The following is a 25400-nucleotide window of genomic DNA, read 5'->3' as shown; positions in this document are numbered from 1 at the left end:
AACTTTCCATTTGAAAAATGTCTGGTTAAATTGTCGTTTTGCTGCAATAACCTTCCCGACAGCCCAAAAGCTGGTTGACCCCAGGCCAGGGGGAGCCTCCATCCCCTCAAGTGGCTGGGAACATTTAAGATTAATTGTTAACAAAGAAGAAGAGGGGAAGAAAAATGAGTTGGGGAGAGAGCTCACGTAGCGGAGAGGAGCAGTGAGAAGCCTTCCATGTTATCCTCGTTTCTCCTGGGTGGTCAGAGGGGACAGCCGAATCCTGAGTAGCATGGATTCAGTTGGGCCAGGGTCTGATCAACCTGGGGAAGTGGCCCGCCATGAGCAAACTGCAGCCACTGGGGACCCCCCCCCCCCGTTTCTGCTAGAACCCTCTGTGGGGCCACATCCAGCCATGTGTTGGAGAGGCTGAACTTGCCCTGGGCTGCCCTGGGAGGCCACCTGCCTTTCCCAAGCAGGCTCTCAGCTTGGAGGAGCTGACGGCAAGCATGGCACGACCTGGCCACAGACCAAGTCCCCGCCAGAGCTCGGGCTCCACCCCACAACCCCTTTCCAGTCCTCACGTCTAGCCCCAGCTGATCCATGAACAACGGTGCCCTGCAGCCCACAGCTGTCTCGGAGGCTGTTGCTGTCCCGGCCCGTCATCCCCACATCCGCCACTTCCCGTGCTTGGATCAGAGTAGACCTGCAGATGCGGCCGCCCTTGAAGACGGTCAGAAGCCACAACGGGGGCAGCATTCTGCAACCAGGCTTTCAGTGGGGGTGGGCCACGGTGGGCATATGAAACCTGTCCTTGCATGACCGGGGTGGTCCACTTAAGGCCGTAGTCCTGGGTACCTAAAGAGGCCCCTTCCGCCATATATTCCTGCTGTTCTACTAGGGCCAATGGGAGGGGTTCTGTTCTAGCTCAGAAGCAGAGCTGTGCAGGGACAACACCCTTGAACACCCGCCCGGACCCCCACCCTTTATAAAAAGCCCTGCTTGCTCCAGGCAGCTCCCACCTTTGTCATGAACAGCACCCTGGGGACCACAATTCCCCTGGCACAGTAGGGGAACAGTGGCTGCTGCCACAGGTTTTTGCAGTGGCGGCAGCCCTGGCGTCAGGGGTAGGCATGGCTGGGCTTCTGCCAAAGGCCCACAACCCAACAGGGCACAACTGACAAGAGCCTGTATGATTGGCTCCGTCTCTTCCCCATTGCAACCTGCCTGTTACCTGCCTCCTGCACTGGCCCAGATGACAGTGGGGATGAGAAAGAGGAACAGAAGATGCCCTGACCTGTTGCTTCACACAACACTCAGTTTGCATGACATGACAAGCTGCGGCCATTGTGTTCTGTGAACTGGGCCAGTCAGTATCCATTTTAAATCTGCGCTGCTGTGAGGTTTTATTTTTCCTTTTACACTGTAGTTTTAAACTTCCATGTTGTGTTTTACGCTGATGCATTTTATGATTTTAATTGTTGTGAACTGTCCAGAGAGTCTCATCAATTGGGCAGTACAGGAATAAATATTTGTACAGAAGTCAATATAACGTCTAGGGCACTGTTTGTGTATATCTGTAGTGGGGGAGATGGATGCTGCTTGTAGCAAAGATAAATTTTCAAGGACTCCTGATGAATCCTAGGTGGGTGGTGGGCATCCCTGTACCAGAGTGGGAGGGGTCTGCCGAATAGCTGATATCTACAGGACTGCCTGTTCATTCTTGTCTAGTTATTAAGTTATTAGGTTATTAAGGTTATTAAGGTAACCCAGAGATGCCAAAGGCACCTCAAAACTATGGTCAGCTTTTAGAATGCTTGAACAGTGGCATCTTTGAATTTAATGTTTTAAGCTGCGGGGTCACAACAGAAAAGGCCCCACCCCGGTTGTTATCAGATGTATCCGTGGAAGCTCTCATGCAAATCTCAGAGAACGGGCAGGTTTATGCTCAGTGCAGTTAGCTCAAACAACCTTGACACATGCAGTCTTCGCCATGTTTAGACAGAAGGAGAGACGTCTTGCTTCTCCCAGTGGGCTCACACATGATGGTCAACTATGGGTTATGTAATTTGTAATTAGCTGGGCCAGGTGGTAATGAGCAAACACGCTGCTTCCCGCAAACTCCTGCCTTCTGCTTCTGAAACCCCCTGGGGATGACTCATTCCTGGACTGTTGTTGTGAGGTGTGAACTCTGCATTCTGTGTTGTTTACGGTTGAACAAGCCAGCGCTTTAAGCCAATGGCAACCCATAGCTGTCCCTTGGTTGTTCAGAAAGCAGAAGCGGGTGGAGCTGGCGTGACCTCTCCTTCTATTCCCTGCCCATTTAGGACTACATAAAAGGAAGTGTTAAAAAATTCTCCCAACAACTTGAAAAAACTTTGCCTGCCTTCAAAAAGAGTCCAGGGCGGAGAAAACATATGGGTGATAAGCGGGAGAGCACATTCCTGTAATTCTGGGACCACACTGATTGGTGGCGATCTTACCTGCTTAGAGGAAAAAGCTTGGAGCGGTCTCTTAGTGCTTGATCCTAACATTTTACTAGTCATAAAAGAGACAAAATTCCATGGGATGTTTGGGCCCAGATTTCCCAGGGCTGTAAAAATCAAAACCTACACGTTGCACAGTAAGCTGTGCAGGTATGTCAGAACAGGTGCTGGGCATGTTCGTTGTTTTGCTACTGCTGGTGGGCATTCTGTGCTTCAGTCGCCGTTTCCAACAGCCTTCAGGTGGGAGCAAATAGCCGAGGCGTTTCCTTCGCAAAATACTTGAGTTACATGATGGAATTCGGTTGACTCAGGACCAGGAGGTGGCAGCCCTGGGCTACTGTCTTGCCCGTGATTGTGGTTTGGCAATTTGAAGTAGCTGGCGTGACGTGCCGAGTGGCTCTGGGTGCAATGCGTGACTGTAAAACAATTGATTCGGGAAGAGACCCATTTGGGGAGGCATGTCTGGTCCACTGCTTCTCAAGATTTATTGCTCCAGAGACAATGAGAACGGCGCCCCGGTTTTCTCCCCGGCAATTTATGGTGGCGCAGTTCAGGGGTCACCTCTTTTCTAGGAGGCCCTCTGCTTTTACATAATTTTGACGGACGGTGTTTGACAGAATGACTGGGAGGAAGTTGCGAGAATTGCAGCAGGGCCGTCGCCAAGCAGTGATTCATCTTGGAGCCCGGGCAGGGGGCAACCTGGACCTCGCAGAGCTGGAGAAGGCATCTCGTTACCTGAAGTTTAAAAGATGCCCAAACGGCCCCCTCTCCATGGGACTTGTGTAGAGAAACCTCCCGGGGTGCGTGTGCCCTGTAAGTCGGCTCTCCCAGTTTGTTCTCCGGCTTCCTTTAAAAAGGCAGCTGGGGTAGGTGGGTGGCCTCTTTTACACAGGGCCACCTTGCCAACTCTGGCTGAAAGATGTAAAACGCTACCAAAATGGTTGCCCATCCGGAGTGCGTCCCCACACAGTATAATCTTCTGCACTTTGGTGAGGTTGCCTGTATTTCTATTCAAACGATAAAATTTCTCTATACATTATAATGATTTCGCTATAGATTGTCATGATTATATAATCACATCAACTATAATAATTATTTTAAATCTGCACAGGTGTATCAGTGTAAAACTGATGTGCATATACATTAGCGCATCCGAATGTTATGCAAACTGCTGTCGGCATCTTTTGGTGAGTTTTTCGTGCCCTCCCCACAAGTCCCAGCCCAAGCTCAAGTACGTGAGAAGAGCGGTTCTAGACCAGGGAAGCCCAAGAGCAGGGAAGAAGCACGACAGCACTCCGTTGCACATGTTCCCCAGCAGTGGAGGCTCATCGGAATCCTTTCGCTCACCAGAGATTAAGTATAGTCATCATGACCAGGAGCCATCCATCAGTTTAACTGCTCCCTGTTTAGTGGGCACAATTATATCTTGTGGTAGCAAGTTCCACAGCACCGTTGCAAGAACCCTGTCCTGAATCTCCCACCGCTCAGAAGAACGTCTCCCACCTCCTCTTCTTCTTCATCCCCCTGAAGGACTTCGTACACTGGTATCATGTGTTATCTCGCTACCTTACCCACTTCTTCAAATAGAGGCTGTTCTCTGACAGCCTTCTTGGAGAGGATTCCTCTGCATCAGGAGGACACACGGCTACTGCAGGTGCTCTGGAAAGGGGCCGCTTGCCAGCCAGTCACTTCTGCAAACCAAGGGAAGCGGTGTAACTACAGCCAAAAAGCCCTCAGTCCTGAGAAAGTGTGATAAGGCGTTGGACACATGGCAGCGGAACGCCCTGGAGAAATGCCACAGAACTCTTTTTTCTGTTCTCTCTCTCTCCCTCCCCACTCTCTTTCCTCCTTTCCTTTAGCAAGTTTGGTTTTTATTTTCGGTCCAAGCGCTGCTTTGAATCCAGTGGAAAAAATCAGCGAGGTGCGTTTCTCGTTCCAGCGTTGCTCAGCTTGCATGCTCCAATATAGGCCTCAGACAATAACTACTATTTGTCTCTTTTTCTGTCCGTCTATCCATGCAAACTCTTCTCAGATTCTGGTCTAGAGGCTTATGCAAGGCAGGAATCTCCACTTGCCTCCTCAAAATGAGAGGAAAAGGAGAACTGTGGGAAACCAAACTGTGGCCAGATTCCAACCCTTCCGTGTTGTTTGGGTGGATTTTCCAGTCCTCCTTGGGTTTTGCATGCCTGCGTGTTTGAAAATGCAGGGGCCCTGCAGAACGGTTCCAGAAAATACTTCACGCACAGTGTTTTATGTGTGTGCAAGTGTCTTGTTTTACTGGCATGTGGAAGCAGTCTTGTCTGGTTTGGGGCTTGATGGGCTGGTAACCTTCCTTGACTCCTGTCCTGTCCCAGAAATGATTTGACAACTGTTAACAGACATGCAAGCCAGGACTTGACCACACTGGCCATTCTCCCTAGTTGTTTTCATTCTTTGGAGGAGCCCCAGCTGTTTCTTATATATGCCTTTTTGTGTGTGACGGGGAGAAGGAGAAGAACAAAGGACTCCAGATAGAACCCAAGCGAGAGGCAGTGTTGCATAGTGGTGAGAGTGTTGCACTGGGACTCAGGCGATCTGGATGCTAGACTTTGGGCCAGGTGCTGACCCTCAGCCTAGCCTACCTCACAGGTCTGTTGTTGTATGCATAAACTGGAGAGGAGGAGAGGGACCACGTAAGCCACCTTGGCTTCCTCGCAGGTGGCAAAGAGGTAGGATATAAATGTAAGAATGATGTTAGTAATAATTCTAGTGATGCCATTTTGATCCACTCTTTCCTCAGTCCATCTGTTTGCCTGCCCGGTGCTAGATGACCAAGAGCAGGCATTGCTCAGGAATCCAGCCCTGTCACAAAAGTCCTGCAGGTTCGTTTCCCCCTGGTTCTTTCCACACAGGCGAAGAGGCAGGGGGAAAGGTGCTCTGAGGCTGGCATCCCAGCCAGGTCGGAGCAAGACTAGAACTGGGATTTGTTCTACCGAGTGGCCCTAGGATAGCTCGGTCAGTCGCTAAAGATCGTTTGCCCTTTTCTGACAGCCGTAATCAGCGACTGGAAGCAACAGCCTATTCCACCAAATCGTGGGACCACTTGTATGGCTACCTGGGAACCATCCAGAAAGAGGGAACACATCCCTAAAAAAGAGGATAAACAAGGCCGCAAACCTGCATACATTTTCCAAGCATTTGGTTATATATACGAGCATGCTGGTTTTGACATTACTGCGCCTAGTTTAGAAGGTCCAGTGACCTGTTCAGGTATGAACTCACAATGGTTCTTTAAGTCAGAACTGGCCAGGACACCTTTGAACAGAGGACTGGCCTTGGGCAGCCTTTCTGTCCTCTGTACCGGAGCACACCTGGCCACCTGCAGAGACACTTAAGGGTCACCAGGAAAAGGGAAACGGAGTAGGATCCCAGATCCCAGACAAGTGCAGACTAACTCAAGGCAGTTTCCAAAGACAGCTTCTCCACAGGTTTTTGGGGTGGGTGATGTGGGTGTGGCCTGAGGCCCAAGCCTTCGGATCACTGTTCATCGCTGTTGCCTCATTTGTAGAATGCATAGATGTACTTTTTGGCCCCGTGGATGCTCTGCCTTGCAAAATGCAAATGCGCAGAGCTAATGACTCTCGGAGGCAAAGTAAAGACCCCCTCCCAGCTCTTCTTATAGGCAGCAAAGTTTGCTTGGCATGGCAGATCTTGGCTGAGTTACCGATCTATAGTCGTGTTCAAAAGGCACTCTGGAGAGAGATCAAAAATGGGGGGGGGGAGGAGCATCATTTGCATGCAAGGTGTGCTTTATGTATGCGGCTTGGCTTGTTGGTGTGTTTGAGATGCACAGGGAAAGAGAGCCAAGGTAGCAGGGTAATCACAAACGGGCAGTGGGGTTGCCGAATATGAATGCCACCCGAACAGAGATGAGGAATCTGGAGGCAGGATTAAGATTCTAAGCAGTCCAGTCATCGCAATGAAGGGCATAACTAGCCCATGCTGAAAGAGTGGCTCACACCAGCCTGTTTTATTAGGGCTGAAAGGAGAAGCGGCTCGTAGTGTCCCCATCTCAGGGTGCTCTGACGATCGCAGGCCTGATATGGGTCGGGGACGTGGGGCACTGAACCCTCGTTATGCCTGAGTGTTATGTATGCATCTGCTTCTCTAAAGGACGTGGATGGCGAGGGAGGGATGCTTGCTTATTATAAGCACTCAGCATTTTTTCTGAGCCGTGGCTGCTCGAGGAGGGGTCAGTGAGCAACAGTTTTGCCGGGAGAGGGGATGTATAGCTGGCAGGGAGTCGACTGTTGGCCAGTATAGAAATTAAATAAAGAAATTAAAGTAAACGAGTCTATTCTGCAACTTGCTGGGATGGGTGTGGGCAGGTAACTTTGGCAGGGCTCGGAAAAGATGCAAGGGGCTTTCCAAAGGAGCATAGTCCGAGTCTTTGACTCCATCCTGCACCTCTTCCAAGGTATCTTGGAAGCATCTCGTATCAAGACGTATCTTGAAAATCCTCCTTGCTGCTTAAGCAAATCTCCCTCTGATTTGCCCTCTTCGACAGCATTTCCCCCCAAATCTCCAGTTTTTCTTCCCTGCCCCTGAACACCCCAATCAAATACATCTGGGCAGACGTAAGCGTCTTTTTTGATGTCTGTTTTCACGAATGGCATTGTAAAGAGGAGCCTGAGTCACTGGCGGGGGGAGAGAGCTCCGCAGCCCATGTGAACCATCTTCATAGTTTTCTCGTGTATCAGAGGGAAAGCATGGACGGAGAGAACCAAAAACCGCATCACATGGCAGGACTGGGGAAGGCGGCGGGGCGGGGGGGGGGGCTCTAATTGCTTCTGTCTGCGTAATGATGCTGGGCCCAGCAAACCTGCTGATTTCTGAATGAGCAAAATCAGAAACAGCTCTGGATAAACAGCTTGCCTTCCCCAGAGCTCCTCCACCCCTTTCCTCACACTTCTAAGTTGGCTGGGCTTGTCTCAGATGCACTGGCCTAGTTTTGCTCCTTTCAGGAGAACGCTGCAAGAGGGAGCCACATCTGGAATTACCGAATAAGCTCTGCAGAGGTTGGGAGGTGCAGTTTAGTGTGTTCCTTTGCTCTTTTTCCCGCAACTGGCGGAAGCCCTATAAATGATATTTATTTATTTATTTATTTATTTGGAGAACCTCTATGCCGCCCCATTCGCATAAGCCTCGGGGCGGCTTCCAAACCATAAATAAATATAATTGATACAATTACATAAAATGTTGGAGACATCCTGGCAACAAATGATTAAAATCAATAAATAAAATTAACAATTAAAATGGCATTTAAATAAAAAGGTCTTGGCCTGGCGCCGAAAAGCAAATAACGACGGCGCCAGGCGGACCTCTCTGGGGAGCGCGTTCCATAGATGGGGCGCCACCACAGAGAAAGCCCTCCTCCGGGTACTCACCCTCCTAATATCTTTCACGGAGGGCTCCCGGAGAAGGGCCTCTGCCGCCGATCTCAAGGGGTGGGAGGGCAGATATGGACGCAAGCGCTCCTTTAGGTAACAGGAGGAGGGTGTTGGGAGCCCTTCACACTTCCCGACTGGCCAAGATCAGCCTTTGCCCACATGGCGCCTGATGGCTGGTTGGCCACCAGGAATGTGAAGTGGGCATCCAGTGCAGCTGAAGCTCGTCTGTTTGGAGAAGGCTCATCTAGATTGTTTGATGGTGCCGTAGCTCAGTTTTGTCGGGACTGTAACCATTTTCAGGCACTGAAGCACGATGTTCTTGTTTAGGCTGATACATCCATGTGCTCAAAGCGTGATGCTGGAGGAGGGATTTGCACACTCCTGGACCACCAGAAAGATGAGCGAGTGGATCCTGGATCAGCTCAAACCAGAACTTCCCCTAAAAACAGAAATTACAAAACTGTTTGGCAGGGCCATCAAGAGAAGGCAAAACTCCCTGGAGAAGACAACCATGCTGGAAAGTCAAAGGAAGACCAAACAGGAGATGGCCTGGCTCCATCAAAGAAGCCACAGCCTTGAATTTAGAATAGCTGAGCAGGACTGGCGTGGGTGGGAGATTCTGGAGGGCTTTCATTCTTAGGGTCTGCACGAGTCAGAGATGAGCTGATGGGGCATAACAGCAGGTTGATTCACCTGCTGCATCCTTTAGCGTCCCTGCTTTAGGATCCTTGACTAACACCTTCCTCCGCTGCAGAGCACCAGCTTTGAATAAGGAATTTCCTAGGTTTAATTGGCCAAATCCACTGATACGAGAGATCCTTTTCTTCTAGGGATCCTGTAAAGCTGCTGCTAGATAGAGGAATGCTCTCAAACGGTGTAAAGCAGAGTTCTTTGTTGAAAGGGCTGGCCTGAATGTTCCCATCATCCATAGCATGCTGGGGCAGGGCCTTCTTAGTGGGAGCACCCTATTTGGGAATTCTCTCCCAAGGAAAAGTCAACATTTCCGGAGTTAACTGGGTTATAACCTCTCCCTGCCCCACAACAATGTAGCATTTGGGAAAATTTGGAGGGAAAAGATAACTTTTCTCCAAGCTTTTGCACAACCTTTTCCTAAAGGCGGTTCTTTAACGGAGCTGGCTGGCCAGAAAGTTCACCGCCAGCTGCTTTTGATGGCTGGTAGCTACCAGCTAATAAAGCCCCCTCCCACCCCCCCAAAAACCTGGCTTTTGCTGCTCCGTTGATCTCAAGTGTTCTGGACCTTTGACTGCTGTTGTTTTGTTTTGCTACTCTCCTTTTTATTACTGTGGTGGTGTCACCTTCTGAGGCAAGGTTTAAACCATGGAGGCTTTTCTTGGCTGAGAAGCCAAGAAGTCAGGGCTTTTGTTTTTTTGTTTTATTTTTTTCTTCAGATGAAGAATTTCCGTTATTGTGCAACATTTAGATTGATTGGGCTTTAACACTGAATATGCTATAGGCAGAGGAGTGTTGGCATATGCTTGTTTCTGTTGCAATGTTTATCCATGCGCTGGAGGGGAAATATCACTCTCCTCTTCCCAGGGCCGCCTTCTCTTTTTCTCCTTGAGCTTCTGCCAGGAGAATCACAGGCCAGGCACTTTGCAGAGCTGAAGTCCAGCAGATGTCACTACAGGCTATACGATAGAGAAAACCTACTGATTGACTCAGGCAGTTGTTTATTTGGCGTTCTAAATCATCTCAAAAGCTTGGAACCGACCACAATAAGTTATTAAAACATGCAATTGGTCAACCCTTACGACTGTTTGCTTGTATCCATCCCCCAAACACCACCTCCTCTAAGAACTATTCCGTCCGACCGCTGCAAAAAATGAAAATAAAAAATGATTGTAGCTAAAACCTGAAAGGGGATTGGAGTGCAGATCCCCAGGCTGTTTCTGCCCTTGCACCTGGGAATCCAGAATATGCCCTGGGTTGTTCTCTCCAGTTTGCATTGTGCAATGTATAGACGCATCTTTCCTGCTGCTACTATGATCACAGAGATGGAGGAGGCCTTTGTTGAGTGTTTTCAAAATTACGTTACACTTATGCTTGCCGTCTTTCCTCTTGCAAGAAACCCAAAGCAGCTGAGATGGCCCTCCATCTCCTCTCCATTTTATCCTCACAACATCCCTTTGAGGTAGGCTAGCCTGAGAATCCTCGACAGGCTCCAGCTCCCCTAGTGAACCTCAGGGCTGAGTGGGGACTAGAACCCGGGTCTCCTGAGCCACGCTCCAACTCTTTAACCACCGCACCACACCGGTGCTCCTTGTCACTCAGGAAATCCAGAGGCAGGACATGCCCAAAAGATGCTTACCCCTAGCATGCTTAGAAACAAAGAAGCAGAGCAAGTCAGAAGGGACCTCCCGGGCCATCTAGTCTGACCCCCCGGTTCCAGCCGGCTCCGCTCATGACATGCCTACCATGTTTCCCTTAAGGTTTAATGGAAAGTCACCTTCCTGTCACTTAAGCCCATTGGACGTAATTCTACTCTCTGGGGCAGCAGAAAATCAGTCTTCGCTTTCTTCTGCATCTCAGCTCTTCAGCCTTGCACTGAATCTAAGCTGGCTCCTCTTTCCTCCAAGCTCCCCCTATCCATTCCCCTCAGCCTTTCCTAAGCAGATGCCTCTTTCCAGCTCATGGACCTCCTCCCAACTCGTTCCACTTTGCCTGCACATGGGGTGGACAGCCTCTGCCATCAGCCTCATTCCAGGCAGGTATGCGGAGCCCAGCGTGAAAGGAGAGGGGCAGGAAGGAGGAGGATGGAGCAGTGGAGAGAGACAAGATGGATGGAGTGAGGAGGGAAGGGAAAGGATGACTGGGTCAGACCGCTTGCAAAGAGGGGGCAATGAAGCACAGAGGTGGCACGGATGGGGCATGGGGGGGCGCTGTGCCACTGATCCTCTCAGGCTGCTGGCCAGAACAACACAATGAAAACAAGGTAACGTCACAACACAGAGACTGTATTTAAATAGATATCCTACCTTTCTACCAAACGGTGCCCGAGAAAGCTAACAAAAAAATCGTATGTGTGTTGAAATATCTAAAGAAACTTCTAAATATGCAGAAGTTCCTAAACTGGCTGTTTTGTAGAAGTAGCTAAATCAGCCTACAAAATAGCCAGTTGCTGCCAGAGGGGTGCAAAACAAAGCGGCCGAAGCAACACCACCACCGGCAGAGAAAACACAGATCAGGTGTATGCAAGTTGTGATGTAAATCCTGACTTGCAGGTGGGCTCATGCAAGGCGAGCTCTGGTTGGACCTTGGCGGCTGATCTCTTGCAAGGTGCTCTCGCTTTCTTTTCAGTGCCAGCGATATTACTGATTACAAAACCTCAGTGGCAGCTGTGTACACTTCAAAGGAAGCAGTGCAAAATTAAAACAAATTGCCAGGCAGGAGATAAGGTTCCCGTGTGGTAAGGGGGCTAGATAAGCCCGAAGAGGTAAGAGTTTGAAGGTCTGCCAAAGGGAGTCGCAGACGGATATGGCTCTTTGGTCTTCAGGAAACAATAAAAATATTTTTATTGATAAATGAAGCGACTTTGATCTGGAAATTGCACACCAAAGTTCAGAAGCCGAGGAATAACTCATCTCCCGCTGCTGTGTTTCTCTCTTTCTTTCCAGATCTAACGAGGGTTTAATTTGAGACAGGAGCTTTCTCCAGAACTTCTCTGGAATGCCAGCACCCAGGAGGCACTCTCAGAATGGTAAGTTACTATGCACAAGCACAGTTTCTCCAGCCACATGCTAAATTCCAACCCATCTTTTTAATGATTCCAACATTTTAAAATGTGATGCTTTTGAAATGAGATGTTTCAAAAAAAGAAAAAAAAATCCGAGGAATACACAGTCACTTATTTCCTAGGAAAGTTCTCTGTCCCAGGTTAATGCCCAAACCATCCGCCACTCCCTCCTAGAATGCCTGTCTGAACAGAAATATGTGTGTTGGCTTTCTAAATGCCAGCAGGGGCAGGCCGAGAGGGTTCCTGGCAGAAAGCATTTGAAGGATTTGGGCTTGATTGGCCCCAGGGGAGGCCCTGTAAACAACACCCTACCATTTCTCAGTTCAGCTAAGAAGGTTTCAGCCAGAAAGCAAGGCCCGCATATTGCTTGCTTGGTTCCTTATGGGGGAATGCAAATGAGGGTGAGTGGAACCAAGGAGGGGAGCTTATGTCTTTTCGTTTAATAGTTTTGTTTTGCTCCTGTGCCACCCAGTGCCCCAAGCTCTCCTTGTGTACAACAATGCATAAAACACCATAAACTACAATATAGACAACCAGAACAGCAGCAGCAGCAACCGAAGCATTGCATTTCACCTGAGACTGAAATCTGAGTTTTAAACTACTTAAAGAGTTAGGGCAGGTTCATAAATTGGGGCCTACTGAAATGGCTGATGTAACTCCCTACTCCCATCCTGTGAACTGTTTAGGAATGTGAAATGCCTCAGCACGGAAGGCGGTCCCAACCCGGTGCCGAAAGAATACCAGAGTTTGGGGGTTGCCACAAAGAGCACCCTCTTGGAGGTAGCATTCAGCCTGCTCGCTCGCTCGCTCGCTCACTCCCTCTCTCTCTCTCTCTCTCTCTCTCTCTCTGCATGTCAATGTATCTACACATCTATATCTCAATATATATACAAGCTCTAAGCTTCGCAGGGGCTTTTATAGGTCAACATGAGCCCCCTTGTTCATTACAATCTCAACTCATGCTTTTTCCATGACGCTTTTGGCAGGGCAGGGGCACTGCGTGTGAACTGCGAACCAGGCAGTCCCCGGTCGATCGTAGGGGCGCTGTCTCAGGGGCAGCATCCCTGCGAGATGGGAGCCTCCTGATTCAGCAGCTTGCACGAGTCCTGGGCCTTGCCAGGCTGACGCTAGTAAGGGTGGGAGGAGTGGTGGAGGCGGTCTTTGCTTCCCAATCTTCCGATCTTTGCGTTTTTCTGTTAGGCAGGCTTTTCTGGCGACAGCACTTCAGAGAGGGAGAGAAGGAGGTTGGAAGAGACTCGGGGTCGCCCCTCTGTTCTCCCCACCCATTGGAACACCCCCTTTTCTCCCTCTCCGAGGTTGATTTTCTGACCGGCGACCAGCTTGCTGGTCCTTTCCATGCTGGGTGCAAGAGGGCACAGGGTCGGGGCGCTGACTCCCCTTTCCGAGGTCAAAGCATCATCTCCGGATGTTCTGGGCTGCAACTCCCATCCTCCCCAACCAGCCGAGAGGCTCAGTCCACTTCATCACAGTCTGCTTGATTGGTCCCGTGTGCTCCCTGCCTGATGTGTCCCTGCCTTCTTTCTGTAAGCCGTCCTGAGGCTGTGTAGCAAGGGGACAGCATATGACAACTTTAAATAAATAAATAACCATGATAGATTTGATAGCCCCCTGACGGGCCCAGGTCCAATCCGAGACATTCCATTGCTGGAGGTGCAGAGCTCAAGTCGCACGGCTTCCAAGAGGTGAGTTATTTTGGAAACCGAGGCAGAAAGTCGCAGGCGAGCCCCTCTCCTGGCAGCACGGACACAATAAAGCGAATCCCCCCCGCCCGCCGCCCGAACCGATGGTTCACCTGTGCTGATGGTCTGCAGTCGTATTGCCTTGCCTTTCGGCTTGTATGAAAGCAACACAGTTTGCCAGCTTGGCATGGCACCAGAAGATTTGGCCTCGTTCTGCCTCATGAAACTCAGTGGTAAAGCTCCAACTCTGCACGCGGAAGGCTCCATCTTTGGGCATCTCTAGCAAGGGCTAAGAAGCAACCCTTGCTGAAACCCTGGGGATCCGCTGCTCTCTGGCTGTGCCAGCAACAGTGGGCTAGACAGACCAGTGGCCTAACTCTGTGCAAGCTCATTGCCCACGTTCCTCATCTGACTTGCAGGAAGTAATGCACTCCATCACGCTGTCTGCTCCCACCTGCACATTCCCTGAACGCGGCTTCTTTCCCTCCGTGTTTTGTCGGGAGCGTTTCCTGTCCCTCTGCTCCTTCGGGTTGTCCAAAGCCGCTCTAGCATGAACTGCTTCGACTCTATGATTAGCTATGGCGAAGAGTCAGCTTCTCCGGCCGTAGAGCTCCCTGCGGTTTCCCTACCAACGGAAAGGGGCTTGGTATATTTGGAAAACGACATGGTGCCCAATCCCAGCGGGGGCTCGGCTGGCAGAGCAGAAAGTGCTTCGGTTGCTTTTGGCGTTGGGTTGCCGGTAATGGATACGTTGCATGAACATGTTATTTCTATCCGCCTGAAGGGACTCCGCTACAGAGCATGCAGATCCCTCTGCCAGCGCCACCCCCCTTCTCCTGCAACGTGTGGCCACAGTCAGAGATCCTCCGTCCGCATACTTTTACCGCCTCGCTGGGAAGAAGTGCTGACTCCAGGACATTGTGCAGAGGAGAGAGCCTTCTGCAATCATCCACTCAGCCCAGGAGAGAAAGAAAACACCCGTAACCCACACGAGCTCCCCCCGCACCCCACAAAACTTGCAGTACGAGCACCTCTGGCTGTGGACCCCTCCTTTGGCACGGTCAGCCTGCACCGTTTGGATGCGGCATCGGAGGGAGAGCTGCGCCCCCGCAGCTGCATTGCAGATCACGTCCAGCTGTGCCTTAGCAAAAGCTTTCGTGTGGATGTGTGCTCAATGGGGATGCGTGCAGCCAGAAGACAAGATGGATTCCTACCACCCTCCCCATTGAGAAATTTAATTGCCAGAGACCAGGGAAGGGCTGAAGAATTACAACGCCAGCAATGCCCTCTGACATGGTTTTAATAAGATACCTGCAAAAGGCAACCCTATTTATTAGATTTATATCCTGCTTGTTTTCTTACAACAAACTTAAAGCGACTTATATTTTCCTCCTGCTGTTCTCCCTCTTATCCCATATCAACAACCCTGTGAGGTAGGCTGGGCTGAGAGTCTGTGACTGGCCCAGAGGCACCCAGTTGGCTCCATGGCCGAGCGGGGACTCGAACCCAGGCTGCCTGATTGCCAGGCTGCGCTCTTCATCACTACGCCACACTGGCTCTCAGGGAGAGCTGGACTGCTGGGGGTTGCCAATGGCCAGCCAGGCAGTAGCCCTTCAGTTCACGGGTTCCTGCTGTATCTCTGTGTGCTTTCCTGGTCTGTCCTGGCCTCTTTCTGGTCAGCCTGAATGGTCCTCAGGATGAGTAGCCCCCGATAGCCTTATTCTAGAAACACAGAAACAGAGCGAGTCAGAAGGGGTCTCCCAGGCCATCTAGTCTGACCTTCTGCCATCTCTCCAATCCCTCCAACTGGGTGGATGCTGCCACGTTTTGAGAAGCCAATCCCATCTGCTCGCGAGCTGGCCCTGGGAATCCGTCCTGTTATTTTGATTTGGTGACCTTTACAGAGTGTCTCGCCGCATCTCCATCCACCCACGAAGGGTGGGGTGAAAGTTTGGAGGATCCCTGGGGAGGGAATTCTGTCTGTCTGACAGTCTGGACAGAATGCTTGTGTGGACACATCATCCCACTGATGTCGGAGGCAGCAGTTACAGCGACTGATATGAGGCAGGCAGGGGATGGTGACTTTGTCAACAGCCCAGACTGGATCTCGGAGCAGCTCCGCTCTTCCAGCACCTGGGCCTCAGTGGAGTGAGATGTGTATGTTTCCTTCCTGAGTCTCAGCCATGTTGGACTTACAGAGCAGCCAGGAGAAACTCCTGGATTGCTCAGGTGTAGAGTTTCCTCCTTGATCCCAAGGATCTCCACATAGTACACCCAAAACCAAGATCACTGTGGACTCCAGAGATGTCCTTAGACCCAGCTTGGGAATGACTCCCTCTGGGATGGGTTTTCCCTACCGATCCCTTACACCTGTACAAACACTCTGGAGTGCTGACCGCCTTCTGGACTGAGGCAGATGGGCCAGAGGGTGGGCATTCTGGAGCATTCTAGGCTCCCACACATATTTGGGGGCACTTAGCTACACGGGAGGCAGCACCCCCTTTCTTTAGGTAGGCCAGAGAGCTGTGTGGCGGGGGGCGTGGGTGTGGTATGGCTCCCTGAAGGGAAGGACAGGAGATGATGCTCAAGCCAGGTTACGAGTTAAAGCACCCATGGGATGATTTAAGTGAACTTGTTGAAGGCCTTTCACACACCAATCCTCGTATCAAAAGTGAATGCTTATAGAAGACTTGGATGTCCTGAAATTTCTCTGACTCGGGGGTGCAGAATCCCTTTCGGCCCAGGGCCCAATTCTATTTGGAGAAGCTCAGGGTAAGGGTGGGAGATGCATTTTCATAGAATCATAGAAGAGTAGAGTTGGAAGGGGCCATGAAGGCCATCCAGTCCACCCCCCTGCTGTTGCAGGACACCACGTCACACCATCCCACTCCGAGGGCTGCCCAGTTTCTTTCAGAATGCCTCCAGTATGGGGGAGCCCCCCACCTCTCCAGGCAGCTGGTTCCACAGCCGTATTGCTCTGACAGTGAGGAAGCTCTTCCTGATGTCCAGTCCGAATCCAGGTTGTCGCAACTTGAACGGATTATTCTGTGTTTTGGTGAGTAGGATCATAACTGGACTTTTTATCTTAAAGCTCTTAACTGCTAATAAGACCACATAAGCCGCCTTGTCTTCTGTGTAAGGGGTTACAAAAAGGCCGCATATACATGTAATAGGAAAACTGCAGTAATAAAAATAGAACCAAGCCTTAATAGAGGTATTTTAACCTTTTAGGAAGGGAGAAATACTGCACAAAGGCCAGGAAACCACCAAAGAACCAGTGGTTGGGGAAAGGGGGCACAGCCTTCTGAGAAACTTCACAGGAAAGTTTTGAGCCTGGGCATTGGCCAGGCTGACTGGGGCTGATGAGAGTTGAAGTCCAAAACGCATAGAAGACAGTGAGACAGAGAAGCTTGCCTTACTTCCATAAAAACCGCATTTCCTTCATTCTGTTTTATTTTAGAGAGGTGGGTAAATGAGTTCCTAATCGCTGTGCTACCGGGAATTGTTTAGTTGTCTCTCTAAGGGCTGATTAGGGTAATGACAGGTGTGTTTTTCATTTGGGGAGTCACAAGGGTTGGCACGTAATTGCTCTGCCAAGTGGGAAAGGGTTATTTCTCCTCCCTTCCCAAACTGCGTATTATCTGTGCCCAAGAGCATCCTTGTTTCCCACAGTTTTGACAATACTGCAATGGATCCACCCCATATTTCCTCGGAGGTGAGTCCCTCCAAATTCAACAAGGTGTATTTCTGGGTTAAGGAGTATAGCCGCAATGTGAGTGTGTGATGTAAATGTAGAAGAATATTTCTCGTTTGCTTTATTTATTTTCTGCTTTTGCATATCATTCACAGCTATCAAAGTTCTCAGTAGGGCTATAGCCTTCCTAGTAAAAACTTCAAGAGCTGGAGTCTGGGTTTCCATTTTTCCCTGTTCCCTCCTCATCCTTTTGTTCTTATGTTTCTCATTGTAAGCTTCTAGGCAGGAATTGTCTTGTTTGTACTGGCTGTTTGGAGGCACTCTGAGAGCCTTTTTTGGCTGAGGAGCGTGAGACAAACACTTTCAATAAATGAATGATTTGCTTTTAAGCTAAGGAGAGAAATCCTGGACTCCTGCATAATAGGCAGAGGCGTAGCCTTACTTGGTTGGGTGTGATTTGAAAACTGGGACCTCTAGTGGTGTCTGCAGCTTGAGAGGCTGGGATAGATGGGCTCCCTCTTTGCAACTCTATGTCCAGACATGGAGTGAAAACAGATGTCGTGTTTATGCAGCGGTAACTCCAGGAACGCCACACTCTGTGTGAAGGTATCTCTCTTGCATATGGTGCAAATGTTCCATTTCCCAAGTTCTGGGGGACAAAAGCCAAAAGAGAGAAAATGCCTTTCCCGTTGTGCAAGCTGGCTCTGGAAGACGCGGATTGGCTGGCAGCCGTGCTGTGCCCCAAGGCACTCCTCGCCTAATCCCCGAGCAGTTTTGCAACCGTGCTTGAGACATTTCCTCAAAACCAAAACCAAAACCCTACTGTGAATGTATAACCGTGTGCACACTGTATGGATTTATCGGGCAGTCCACCCAAAGCATCACTGGGGGGGGGGGGCGCACATGACTGGTGGCTGGCCCTACGGTCGACTTGCCAAAGTATAAATCTGCTATGCAGAGCACACAGCCGGAAACATGCTGGGCTCGCACTGCAGTGAAAACCCATCTGTGACTTCTCTTTAAATATGTTTGTCTTCACGCATAAACAGTTAAGATCACTCAGGGGCACCGTGCCTGGCGGGATGCATGCGGACCTTTAAGAGTCCTGGGAAGCCTGGGATCGCGTTCCCATCCTGTTGCCCGTCCAATATCGCAAGCCTCTGCCCTTGCACTCTAACCCAGTTCTCTTCCACGGTCCTCCGCCTCACCCCACCCGCCCGTCTTTGAGGACAAACTGTTCTGCTAAGGTTAAGCTCCCAAAAATATAAACTCTTGACCGCAAGCAGAAGGGCTCGGTCCAGCTCCGGAGTCCTCTTTCAAGAATGTGCCTGGCCTGGCAAAGCCCTCCTCTGCCCTCCAAGACAGGGCCCCGTGTGCCACTAGAGAGAGATCTTTCCCTCTGGTGATGTGTTTATTTCCACTGGGTTTGTGAAATCCTGTAAGCTCCAGTTACGCCACACTCAATCTGTTTTTAACATTGGGTTTTGTAAATAGCAGAGATCTGTTTCTCAGGGGAGGCATTTAAAAGCTTCCCTTCCCTTCCTAGGCCACGTCCTCATGTCCAGGATATGCTTTAATCCCACTCGGGTTCTGTCTATCTGCAGTGGGTTCCAGACAACACTCCAGTACATTCTAATCCTTCATAATTACAGAAGTCAGCAAGGAGAAAACTGTTTTCACTTCTGGTCAGCTGCTGGAACAGCCATCGTCACCTTTTCCTTCTTTCTGATCCAAATTGTCAATTCTGCTCCCATTTTTTTGAGCTTAACATCCTCTTACATGCAGGGACCAGTGGAGCTCTGCCTGGCATTGCAAATTAAAACTCTGGAGGTGATTAAGTGGATGGTGTTATGGCTTTCGATGCTTCATCCCTGCCGGCCTTCTCCTCTCAGCCACTGCTCCATTCTTTTCTGGGCTAGATGCTTCTCAAGGGGAAGCTCTCCTGTGTTCTGCCAGCCTTCTCTCCATCTCAGGGGCCAAGGCCTTGGGTCTCACAGTGGGGCCCTGAAGCGGGCTTGATGCCACATTTGGCAGCTTCCTCCAACAAGAGTAGGGCAGCCACTGAAATCCTGCCAAATAAGAGGGCACCAATTTGCATGATGTTCACAGATGCAGAGGTACCTGTGTAAAGAACCTGCTCTTTGTGTGTTAACAGTTTGTCGTGTTCGTATGCATTGGGTGTAAAACCAGGCACCTTCAGGAAGAAGGGGATAGTAAATAAAATGGATTTATGATGGGGTCTTTTTCACATTTTTGTGTTAATAACAGAGAGATGCTCAGCGAAGTGTGATCTTTTACAACATGTGCAAATTAAAAGGTGTCTACATAATCTGTATAATTTAAATAAATTGAGATCGTGAGTGTGTTGGACCCAGATTGAATTCCTCCCTCCTTGGCCATAAAGGTGCCCGGATGGCTTTGGGTCAGTCACTGACTCTCAGCCTAACCTACCTCACAGGGTTGTTGTTGTGGGATAAAATAGAAATGAGAAGGACCGTGTAAGCTGCTCAGGTTTCTTTGCAAGAGCAAAAATGTAGGATATATGCATCTTAATAAGAGTAGTAAAAATACAAGACTACATCTCACCACGGTGGGGAAGGCTGACCTGGCAATAGGTGTATTTTTCCAATCTTCTGTCCAGGTGCTGATTGTGGCTGGGCACCCTTAAGGTCCCGGCCTCCGTAGAGTTCTTGCCTTCGGACAGAGGACTTCTTAAAATAGAGGGGTGTCCTTTGACAGCCATTCAAACAGAGGACTCTCCTTTAGAGTAAGACCTACTTTGCAGCCTGGCCAAGTGATACAGTGATTTTCTGCTGAAGGAAGAGTTCTCAGCGGCTCCAAAGGCTGGCAAGATGATAGCACAGCGATTTTACATGTATATTTATAGAAGCATTTATCTAGCACCTTGAAGAAAGACTTCTAGCAAAATGTAATAAAACATCGAAACACTCAACACACACAGCACACACCAAATAAAAGGGTGTTGATTTATGATGTCAGATGGTGAGATAACCTACATGGGCTGTTCAAAACCAGGGGAAACGCTCCGCAACACAGTCATGCCTTAGCAGCCTGGAGGTAAGGCCAGCAAAGATGGGCCCGAGGTGGTCTCTCTTTCGGAGGTAGGGGGAGGAAATCCCCCAGCTGCAAAGCTGCAAGGAAAACCGCCCATCCTGCACGCTCACCTGCCATCCCTCCGATGGCCGTGGAATGCAGAGAAGAGTGTCTGACGCTTTATTTATCCCAAACCCACAGTCTGGTTTTGCAGAAAGGTATGTGAGGCAGAAGACAGACTGCCTGTCATGTTAGTTCTTTCCAGCCCCTTGGGCTTGTGAAGAACCCGCAGAGCTTGTTTGGGCCAGTCGACACCCGACATTCCAGGCAGGAACGCTTGTCAAAAGAGGTCTTTTGAGGAACTTGTCTCAATGTGTAAAAAATGTGTTTGGCTGGATTGCTTTTCTGCTACCCCGGTGGGTCCTCTTCCTCCTCTTCAGAAATGGGAGAGGGGGAGGTATCAGATGTTGGCAACCTCCTTACAGGGTGTGATTTATACAAAAGCATTCCACTGTAGCCAGGGCCAGCCGAAAATACTTTGGACACTTGGCTTTCCGAGGCAAAACAGCAAACCAGCCCCCTTCCCAGCCAATGTGCCCAAGAAGGAAGCCTGCGCTCAAGTTACGTTTTGGCACCCGAGCTGAAAAATCCTACAGATACCTCATCCCCTCCCTGGCAAAGAACAATATTACCTTTGCTGCCCTTTCATGAAATCCCCTGTCACCCCTGAAGGAGAAAGCGGAGACGTAGGAACAGCTGCCTTTGTTCCTAGGAACTTTCAGGGTGCCTGAGCGTGTCTGGCACAATTTTACATAACCTTTTCCTAGGCTGGTGCTGCATTACGGGTGCAAATGGAGGAATAATTACTGTAAAATCAAGGCTCAGTAAATCCCACCAGGGTGTGGAAGGCTGAGAGCAGGTCGCCTGCATTCCTGCCTGTTCCAGATGCGAAATGTGGGCGGGCAACAACCCGGAGTGTTCTTTGAGTTTGGAACCAGAACCAGAACCGGAAAGGAAAGGCATGGCCACCCAGGTCCTGGCTCTACCCCATGAGCCCAACCCAGCGGGGCCAGAACTGCAGTAGAGATGGAGGTCCTTGAGGGATTCTGCCCCAGGGGAGAAGGAATAGGAGAGGAGGCTTCAGAGCCTGCTGGGGGACCCCCAGCCGCTGAAAGACTCAACTGCGCTTCAGGGAGGACTCCAGCAGAAAGAGTGGGAAGTTGATGAGTGCGAGTTTCACTGCCCCCTCCTGCTGCGGGGCGGGGGGTGGGTGGGTGGGCATTTTCCAGCACAGCTCTGGTGATTTTATTTAAACTTTGTTCCCATTATTTACTTTATAGCAATTTTGGTTTTGTTCTGTCCCTTGTTGCCTTGGAAGGATGTGAATCCAGACAAGGCGTATGGAAATAGTTATAATAAATCAAGATGCCATCCCATGCATGTTTAGACAGAGAAAAGTCCTACAGCTGGGAAATGCTTAATAAATGCCCAGGAGGAGTGCGAACCCTCCATGAATGAATAGGAGGAGCGTGGCTGTTCCGTGATGGAATTTTCCTTTTGCGGCACCGTCTTAGGGGGCCTGGGAGACTCCTCTTTGGCACAGCCAAATTTAGCAACGGCTGATAAGTTTTGAGGCCTTTGAGGAGTCATTCCTGCCTGAACCCCAGAAGAGGGACTGCTAGTCAGTGGCTGGGCTCAGACAATACAACAACCCACACTTAGGGGCTTGTTGAACCTTGGGTGGCTGGTGAAACATGGCTTGTTGTGTTGTCTGAACCCAGCTAGAAGAACAAACCATGGTGAACAGTCACCGATCATAACCCAACAACAAGCCATGGATTCTCTCCATAGGTTGTTTGTAGTTAGCAACTCATGGCTTCTTAGTGTGGCTGGCTTCAGGAAACAAGGCAGCTTATGGTTTAGCAACAACTACTCAGCCCACACTCAACCTCGCATTATCATGTTGTCTGAACCCAGCCAGGTTTGACCATAATGGGCTAGATGGACCAAGGATATGATCTTGTATAAAGCAAATGCCCATCTTCCTGTGTAGTTCACTAGCTCCTTTTCCCACCACTGTTCTCTCTTGGGTATTATGCATTCCCCAACCTGACTCCTTCCAGATGTTTTGAAATACAACTCCCAACTTTAGAGACCATGGAAACTGAGGCTGATAAAAGTTTGATCCAAAAGCTCTGGAGGCAGACCTGGTTGGGGAAGGCTATTTTAAGTTGATTTTAATTTGCAAGCTGTAATTGGCAGGTGCACCAATAGACGCTTTGCTTGATTCATTGGGTAGGAGCAGTACCAATATTAGAAATGCCTAATAATTGCCGGCTTTGTATGTGAAGGGTGTTTATTTTTGAGGTTCCTTTGGACTCCAAGTGTAAGTAGTAAAGAAAAATTAAAATCGACCTTCACTTTCAACAGTGAGTGATTGCTTTGTTTATTAAATTGTGAGTAAGCCCAGACTTTTTTTCCATGTCTGGGAGAGTCTCCCATGTGGAAGCTTTGGTATTATGCAAATGTATTTCAGTTTAATTGATCAGTAGACAGACAGGTGATGAATGCTTTAATTGATCGAGTGCCCTAATTCAGATTCCTTTTATGCTACATGAAACATGCTTGTAAGCTGTTCCGGGGGCTTCTGAAACATACAAAATTGCCTGCATGTTTGTTTCCATGGGTTCAGCGTTTGGTTAATACAGGACACAATCCTTTGTTTGTTTTGACAGGGGAAAAGAAGCCCTGGCATTCCCAGCATGGGAGGTTTTTTCTCTCTCTTTTTGTTTTGGTACTGCCTTTTCCCACCCTGTCTAAATGGGATTAGGACTGTGCCAGTCATGCACGGAGTGGGACTGAACCTTGAGCTTGCATACAACCACATGGCCACTCGAGTTGTCCAGAATATAATGACTGGTTACCATTCCACCCGCGATCACCATCTGAGCCAATGTGGGCCGTAATAAGGTGCTGCCAACTAAGTATCTGACCTTACTCACCACCCTGAACTTCTGCAAAACCAAGAAAAATCCCATCCTTGGCTTCCTGTTGGAGATAGTGTGCTGTAGTGGTTAAGAGCATGGGACTGGGACTCAGAGGATCCGGGTTCTAGTCCCCGCTCAGCCATGGAGCCAACTGGGTGACTTTGGGCCAGTCACAGACTCTCAGCCCAGCCTACCTCACAGGGTTGTTGTTGTGGGGATAAGATGGAGAGCAAAAGGAGAATGATGTGAGCTGCTTTGAGTTCATTGTAAGAAGAAAGTGGAATATAAATCCAATAAATACATAAATATTAACAGAAGGGACACAAAGGTATTGGTTCTATCTTGAAAACCATCCATGGTGTGTCCTTGGCCTGCCCCCTACCCTTGTTTAAATCCGCCACTCCAAGGTTTCCTCCTCCCTCAAAGAACTACCTTTTCACCCTTCCTGTCCCTCGTGCCTTGAGCTGCCTCCCGGAATGCATGTGGCAGGCCACTTGGTCGCCTTCCTTTGAATCCCTCCTGCAAGCTTTGGCACGGCCTTGTGTGCTAAATGCCGGATTGCAATAATGCCCAAGATATGTGGCATCAGACATGCTTTTCAACACGCTGTGTGGAATGTGGCCAGTTTTATTTTGATGGAAAACAGCCACTTGGGACTAAAATAGCTTATCTTCCCCCATGGCCTCTTCCCTTCCCCTGGCTTTATTTTCTTCCCATGTATTTTTGATGCCCCGCCTTTCTGCCAAAACAACTGTGCTCGAGGCACCCAAGAATAATAAAATGCAGACCGAACGCTAAATCCTAATTAAAACAGAACATCAAAACCGTTACATTAAAAATGGTCTTTGGAAATGCTTGGGAAAGTTTGGCTAGTCCAAAATAGGTCAGCTGGACTGCAGATTTGGGCTGACTAATGGGATTGTGTCATTCCAGCATCGCTCCAACTGCTCTGGTGACTACACTGTTTCTGGGTCCTGCTCAGAGTAGTGGGCTTACGTCTGTAAGGCCTAAAGTAGGCATAGGGTCCAGGTTTCCTGAATCGATCTGTCCTCCCATTCTTGCCTGCCTGAATGCTAAGATTGTTATGGGATGCCCTCTTCCTTGTGACCCCATCAAATTAGACAAGGTGCTTGGCAACACGAGAAAGGGAGTCTTGCTGGGCAGCTCCGTTCCTTAAACTCTCTCCCCAGAGAGGCTCCTTTGGTGTTTATGTTACGATTTTTAGCACCAGATGAGGATGTTTTCATTTTCCTAAGCATTTTGAAAACAACACTTTTACTGCACTGTCCTGGTCATGGCTTTAATCTGGTTTTATGATGTTGCAATTGCTTTCTGCTTTGCTGCTGATTTTATCGTGCTCTCCTTTCGTATTGCTGTTGTTCGTTCGCTTGTTTTGTTTGAATGTTTGTAATGTATCTTTTTAAGATCTTGTACACTGCTTGATGATCCAGCAGTCTAACAGTACACTGACCAAAAGCCCCTGTGTTGTGTGTGTGCACACGCTTGTGCACAAGTGTGTCCTGTGGCATGCTTTCTGTGAAATTTAGTCCCAGCTAGCTGAATTAGAAATCCAGGTAAATTGTATACCACCTAGATAATGCTACATCGTCCTTGCATCACATTTATATCTTGCATGCCCTTCTCTTCCAAGGAGCTCTGGATCTCTTCTCCATTTTATCCTTGCAACAACCCTGCAAGGTAGATCGGGCTGAGAGTCCAGGACTGGCCTCAAGTCAGGCCAAGGAGTGTCATGGCTGGAAATCTGGAGCATTTGGGTGCTACAGCTCGGATTTCCCGACTCCCAGGCCAGCACTAGGCCAGACTGGCTCCCAGTAAGGCCGCTGAAGAGTAAAGAAAGAAAAGCGCTCCGGAAATGAACGGCGTGGTCACTTTTCCGCCTGTATGCCCCTCGGGGCGAATGGAAATGTGCTCCCCGCTCTCCCCCCGTGGAAGCATGTATTCGTGTGCGTGGGTGCCCTTACGCTTCCCGTAAGATTTCGTCCCGGCTCGCTAGGCAGGCGATCCAGACGTGCTGGCCTCGCAGCCAGGAGAGCGCTGCCACCTCCAGGGCAGCAGGCCGCGCGTCGTGTTGGTGTTGGTGTTTGTGTTGGCTCTGCACCCGCTGGAGGGAGGGAAGGGGCTTGCGATCTCTTTGAGCGCGCGCCAAGCAGCCCGCGGCGCTCGGCGGGATTCAAAAACCAGAGGCCGGGCAAACGCGCGCGGGGAGGGGGCGCCGTGCACCGAAGGGCTTCGCGCGCGCGTGCAGCGGGGGCTTGGCGAGCCGCGCCGGCGCGGCGCGCGGGGGACCGGCCCGGGG

At 49.8% G+C, this 25400-nt stretch overlaps 1 protein-coding gene across 2 annotated transcripts in view; it reads left to right on the top strand.

Moving 5' to 3' along the window:
* FBXL18 (F-box and leucine rich repeat protein 18) overlaps positions 1 to 25400 on the top strand; it is a 111506-nt gene that overhangs the window by 43617 nt on the left and 42489 nt on the right. Inside the window, exon 5 of one of the 2 annotated variants that reach the window (XR_006415019.1) lies at positions 11530 to 11612. Coding sequence is in view for 1 of the 2 variants with exons in the window: in XM_044433133.1 (XP_044289068.1) it covers positions 11530 to 11551 (22 nt within the window). In the remaining variant the exon portion in view is untranslated. Of the gene's footprint in view, positions 1 to 11529; positions 11847 to 25400 lie in introns of those variants that run through there. The other variant, XM_044433133.1, reaches the window with a different exon arrangement.

Source organism: Varanus komodoensis, unplaced genomic scaffold (genome assembly GCF_004798865.1).
Source record: "Varanus komodoensis strain SLA01 unplaced genomic scaffold, ASM479886v1 scaffold26, whole genome shotgun sequence".
Lineage (NCBI taxonomy): Eukaryota > Metazoa > Chordata > Lepidosauria > Squamata > Varanidae > Varanus > Varanus komodoensis.
The sequence above is the reverse complement of the archived record's forward strand: the minus strand, read 5'-3'. Positions and strand labels throughout refer to the sequence as shown.